Below are 6,520 nucleotides of genomic sequence, written 5' to 3'. Positions count from 1 at the left end.
TGTGTGTGTGTGTGTGTGTGTGTGTGTGTGTGTGTGTGTGTGTGTGTGTGTCTTGTGTATGTCTTGTGTGTGTGTGTACACACAAATACATACACATACACACATAATTCTTTATTTCGATTTCTACATGTTCACATTTTTAACCTGATATTTAAAATATCAAATTCGCTTCCTAAATGTTTTGAAGAAAACTTATATTTGTGTCGATCATTAACTTCCGTTATGTAAAGTATTAACAATATTTAGAGCATGTTGCATTTGAAATATTTTATAAGCGAAACCATAGAATATAATATACAAAAAAATTTCTTCCAGGAAATCATTATTAATTTACTTTGATTTTAAATAAATTTGTTTCCGTAATATCTGTATGCGCTATATTTTTTAGCATCAAAGTAACTAATTGCTAAAGGATAAAATTATATTGCTCACACAAGGTATTAGTATTATTATGTTGTAATATTATGATTGGACATTAACAACTTTTTACGCTTAAAAAACGTATTTGATTTATTACGGCCAGTAATTGACTTATACTTCCAGCGCAACAAAATTGAAATAAATTGGGGCCCAGTCTGTACCTGTATAATGTTATGTATATTGCAAAACGATAGAAACACTGTGTTTAATATTCTATGTATCTATTTATATGAATTAATGGAAAGTAAGCATGCGCGTACCATCTGTGTCCTATTCAAATTTGATACATATTCCTGTTATCTCCTCTAATGTAGGAGATATAAAAAAAGCAGGTAATTAGAAAAAGATATGTTCATAATCAGAGGCGTGCTTCGATTATCTCTAGCTTTGGCACACATTGCACATAAATGCATATACTAGGCACGCCCCTGTTTATGAAGTTATAAATATATTCCTAAAAATTGAAATTGTCTTAATATTTCCTACTGTATTATTGGACACAGAAGATTAATTATAAGAAATCATCTAGAAGTCCTTTTCATAATTAAATTATTTTTGCCCTATGGGCTTAATTTGTTTCGACGTTTATATAGACATTTTATTATATACGAAAATTATAATTTAAGGACTTATTATCAGCGCGTTTTCGAAATATTGTAAAAATAAACAAGATTTTGTTATCAAAGCGAAATAAATATACAAACTTATAAAAGAAATTACTCATGTATTAATATACTCAGTGTAACTCTATATAATGTCTTTATACAATGTAACTCTATATAATGTCTTTATACAGTGTAACTCTATATAATGTTTTTGTACAATGAAGAAAATTGCTATGGTTTTTCATATAATTTCATATAATTCTCGATTTAAGTAACATTGATGTCGTTTGGAAGTTGACAATCTTGAATTTGATTAATGGCAGGCACATAAGATTGAAACGAAAAATTGTTTTTCGCGAACATTCCGGGATTTATCACATAACAATCAGAATAGTTAGTCGTATATGTTTCAAAATTGTCAGCAATCACAATGAGATCTGGTGTTGGAAATATCTGTAAAGCATGGTCATATTTCCAATATACTGGAACAACTTGAAGAGGCACTGGGGTCAGATGTGATTGACTGATGATGGCTTTGGCAAACTGAAATTTGTGATAAATATTGATATCATTATATATATATAAAACATACACAAAACATACATACATTTGATAGTATTTAATTTAACTTTACTTACATGTTTAAAAAAGTGTTCTTCTTTTGGAAAACGAAGCGTATTCCTACACATTTTTGTCAACATATCTTCTCTTAATATTACAATTTCCTTTGTACAATACTGTATTCTACATGGATTTGTTGTAAAAATAGCATTTGGTATCATTTTTGTAACTTCTTCAATAATGCATTTAGGTAAAGGAGGTTTTGGTAAAATTTTAGGAGAACCTAAATCGTGTGGGCCAGGTACAAAAACAAATTTCGTAGATTCCTTTATACTCGTATATTGTGTTATTATTTCAGCTAAATTTTTAAAACCAGTTATTAAAGTTTTCGCACTAGTTGTATTTGTAGGGAAACTTAAAAAATGACCACATAATACAAAAGCTATAGGAGGATAATCCATGTAACCATCTAGTATTGTCTTAAATTTTTGTAAAACATGTGGAACATCCAACCATAATTCTGCTATGAATACTATCATTCCATCCTGGTTAGTTTCTTCGTGGATTTGTAATTTTTCTGACATTTTTAGGGATACATTATGTGAGCCACCAAATGTATTTGTGTCGCCAAAATCTGATCGCAAGCTTTCCGACGATTCTATTGGTGGAAGATCAATAGTTTTTACATGTAATACATCATCCTTGTAAACACCATTAACTATTACTATAAAACCTTCCATGATAAAAGTATCTTGAAAATCTTATACATAAAATAAGAAAAATAATTTTGCATATTAGTATTATTATTGTTATATTTTAAAGATAGTATACCTTATTGAGCCATATTTATGTATTGTAGAGTTAATTTAAAAAAAAAAAAAAAAACTTCCAATCAAACTTCAATCAACGAAAATATTTCATATGGATGAATCTAGAAATCTTTCTAATATAATTTTTCAAAATATCATTAAAAAATGATTAATTATAGTTATAATTTCAACCTCAAAATTTCATTATCATATTATAAAGCAAATAATTTCATCATTAACTTATTTTTATCACACAAAATACCAATTAAAAGTATATCTTCAAAACTAGTATTGAGAAATAACACATCACTAAACTTATGTGTTTGGTAGTATTTGGAATAAATTGGAAAATATTTTTTTTATTGTTTAAATTTGTGTTTTTCCATTGTCCATATAAAATATTTCCATATATTTTAAAATCAATATATTTTTTAAATAAAACCAAATACTTTGAAATGCAATAATTAAGTATATATAAAGGATATTGTATTGCTAAGGTCAATCTTGATAGTTCCACTTGTATCTTCCAGATAATATTGATCTTCCATTAATTGTGTTATCAGACCCATTATACATACATTCCCTGTTCTCAGCTCACTTAACAGATATTCGATAGGTATTAAATTTGTTTTATGTGTTTGTTGTTTTTCAAATTTAGATGACAGAAATTGTTTGTGCCTTAGAGTTTTGTACCATGCCATTTCAAAACGATATTTAAAAACCAATGATTTATATTGCGTTTCAGGGTATGAGTTTTCATTATCAATGATAAATTTCTTTTTAGAAATGTCGTATTTTATCTTTGGTATATTATATCCATCTATAACATTGAACACTGTTTCTGTATCTTTCAATTTATTTGGCTCTAAGCATTCTTCTATAGCAATTTTTATATGTTCGGCTCCAACATGTGGATCACTCAAATTTTGAGCCAGAATCAGTTCTATAATACGATTAAGCCAAGATTCACGTTCATTTTGGGGTATTTTTAACAATTGTTTTGCGAAAGATATTCTAAGTTCTCTAAAAAAATATAAAAATTATTGTTTTATGAGTTATATGCAATTATATATAAAAATAATATTATAGAAAATGTGTATTAAGAAAATATTATATATTAATTACATTACATTAATATGTAAAATATATATATAAATATATATTATAAAAATAAGATTTAAATTATTAAAAATTTATTTATATTTTAATAATTTGTTTAATATATTCACGACAGATCCGTAATTAGTCAAGCGTGCATGCACAATCGGTGGTATGTCCCGGAATAAATGTGTTAAAGAACTTCATCCTTTTGTTATAAAATTTTTTAATTTAATAAATAAAATATTTACCTTGATAATACTAAGCCGTATAATGAAAAATTTGTTTGAATCATCTGTATGCATTTACTGTCAGCCATCGTTATGCACAATACGTAAATATACAGTTGTAAATAAAAAAAAGCATATACTAATGCTAAGAAATTAAGTAATTACATTAAACAAACACAAATTTACTATATAGTATAAATCAAATCATCAAAAAAGAGGACCGCGTAAAAAGGTTAGACTCTTCTTTTCTCAACGTTTTCCCGCTTTTAAATCTAAAGTCTATATCATCCTACATATTTTGCAAGAAGACTAAGATTGGACATTGAAATTTAACCAATCAGATAATCGAGTAATCTTGGTTTATTTTGCCCCGATTGGTTGAATCAGAGAGAAGCCTGAGAGAGGTCATGCACGGGATTTAACTGTTATTTTATTTTGAAGTGCCACAGAATGTGGACATTGAACTACGTAGTCAATGTTCATGTCCGGTCGGTAATATTTACGATTTTTTGATTATATTCTTCACTTTGCCTACAAATTTCGGTTCGTTAAATAGACAAAACTGTAAGCTGTCTTATAATAAAACTTATACAAGCGCTGACAGATTGTTCGGTTTTGTCTATTTACTAGCCAAAATTCGTGGATATAGTGAAAACACAATCAAAAAATCGTAGATATTACCGACTGGATCATGGACGTTGGCTGTAGTTCAATGTCCACGTTGTACGAACATAGAGGCGCTTCAAAATAAAGTAACAGCTAAATCTTCGGCATGATCGCTCTCAAGCTTCCCTCTGGGTTGAATTCTTAGGCCGGTTTCACACCTTGACGGAAAAGTAAAAAACGGAAAAGCGGAAGCTAATCAGAACTCGCGGAAAGACAAAAACAGAGCGAAATGTACCGCCTATTATTACTACGAGTTCCGATTGGCTTCCGCTTTTCCGTTTTCTGCTTTTCCGTCAAGATGTGAACCCAGCCTAAGCTGCGTTCCCGTTTCACGCATAATGTATCATTTATCCTTGTTATTCAACGAATATTAAACAAGAATAAATGGCTGCGTTCAGTGGACTCAACAGTTGAGTAAGCGCTATTATTGATATATTTTTTTAGCTCATCCAATCAGAATTTTAGATCTAGAAGAATCCGCTGAACCAATGATGCATCATGCTCATCATGTGTGAAACGGAACGCTGTCTAATACCTGTATTCATGTCAGACCTTGTATTTAAGATTTCCTTAAATTTATCTTTAGATGCTCAGCGATCAATGAAATAATTCGTACAGTATCTGAATAATATTTGAATAAATTTAAGGAAGCCTTAAATATAAGGTCTAACTATGAATATGGGGCTCCATACAATAAAAGAAATAGGGAACAGAGACTATGTATTCCACAATACATGATAGCTTGAAATTCTTATTCTCTGTTCTCTGTTCGTTGTTCTTTTTATTGTGCGGAGCCTTATTTTCAATGAATCATACGCTATAGACTTAAGGTTATGGAAACACGATCGTGTTTTATCAGTGTGCTTGTAGTAGAACTTGTAATTAGTTTGATTCGATGTTTGGCGATATAGTGATATTTAATTATCATATATAAATGTAACGAATAATTCAAACTGAATTATTCAAAGGACTTGATTAAAAAGTTCTGAGAATTATTTAAAAGTAGTTGGATTGCACTTCATTTAATGAATCTATTAATGCTATCATACATTAATAGGTTAGTCATTATTTACGTCATAAATTTATCAATATCTCTATCTATTTCATATTGAAGATATATTAATCACATCTCACTATCTCTCATTTTCTTTTCGTAATTTTCCTTTTTTTAATTTGCTACATTCTGCATATTATTATTATTACAGATAATTAAATTGTTTTTATCACGAATATATTTTTGTTTTTCTGGCCAACTATTTAAATAATACTATTTTATTCAGATATCTTGTATATGTATCTAACAAATATTTTAAGAGGTTTTTTTGTGTTTCAGATATATAATATAATACTGCTGTAGAGCAGAGGTGAAACGCAAATACTAATGATTACTATCAAATTAGGATCTATTTTAGAAAGAGGATGAAAAATGCGGTCTAATATAAAAAAATTTTTAAAAAGGAACACTACCTACTATGTCATATTACCATTAATTATAGGACTTCAAATAGGTTGGTTTGACTTGCAACAGCGTTATGTTCTAGCATCTGAAAGACACGATCATCCAATAGTTACATTGTATAAGAAATTTAGTACACGATAATACAATGTATAGATGTTTTAATGTATTATTAATAAAGTAATTTAATAAATGTTTAGTATTTGAACTTATAATAAATAGTGAAGTAAATCTTTTATCTTTGCACACATATCTACATTTTTCTTTTTCTCTTAAATTTTTTAATAATGCAAATGAATAAATTAAATGTACTAAAGAAATATCTTAATGAATATTGAAATAAATTTTATCTTATTCTTATTTGATTTTGATAGAAACTTCCTATTTAAAAACACTACTTTTAATTGTTCTAATTTAACACATATATATTCTGTTTTAAAATAGAACATGTTACTCTATTGTAAAGCAACTTCAGAGTCTGCAATAATTTATTACATATTTAAAATTTGAGTGATACAATACTATGTATTAAAATAAATATTTCTTATACATATTTTATACAAAACTTTATTGTAAGAGATATACATATGAATTGCACGCGTCTACTCTTTTCCCTATATATATATATATATATATATATACATATATATATATATAATAAAATACTAAATAAAT

The 6,520-nt window shown here is 27.8% G+C and overlaps 2 protein-coding genes across 2 annotated transcripts in view; both read right to left on the bottom strand.

Annotated features, from left to right (window-relative positions):
• Nucleotides 1–1,292: 1,292 nt before the first annotated feature.
• On the bottom strand, nucleotides 1,293–3,812 carry LOC105617595 (DNA polymerase epsilon subunit 2). The gene is made up of 4 exons (XM_012199152.1): nucleotides 3,745–3,812; nucleotides 2,882–3,418; nucleotides 1,664–2,348; nucleotides 1,293–1,568 (listed from the first exon to the last, which is right to left on the bottom strand). Exons 1-4 carry the CDS (start codon nucleotides 3,810–3,812, stop codon nucleotides 1,293–1,295), a joined length of 1,566 nt encoding a protein of 521 aa, XP_012054542.1.
• Nucleotides 3,813–5,879: 2,067 nt separating this feature from the next.
• LOC105617721 (cyclin-dependent kinase-like 4) overlaps nucleotides 5,880–6,520 on the bottom strand; it is a 7,171-nt gene continuing 6,530 nt past the window's right edge. Inside the window, exon 4 of the mRNA XM_012199274.1 lies at nucleotides 5,880–5,933. Within this exon, the coding sequence (XP_012054664.1) occupies nucleotides 5,880–5,933 (54 nt within the window). The remainder of the gene's footprint in view (nucleotides 5,934–6,520) is intronic.

The sequence above is a fragment of the Atta cephalotes genome (assembly GCF_000143395.1).
Source record: "Atta cephalotes unplaced genomic scaffold scaffold00013, whole genome shotgun sequence".
NCBI classification, from domain to species: domain Eukaryota; kingdom Metazoa; phylum Arthropoda; class Insecta; order Hymenoptera; family Formicidae; genus Atta; species Atta cephalotes.
Note: the sequence above shows the minus strand (reverse complement) of the source record. Positions and strands in the feature narration are given on the sequence as shown.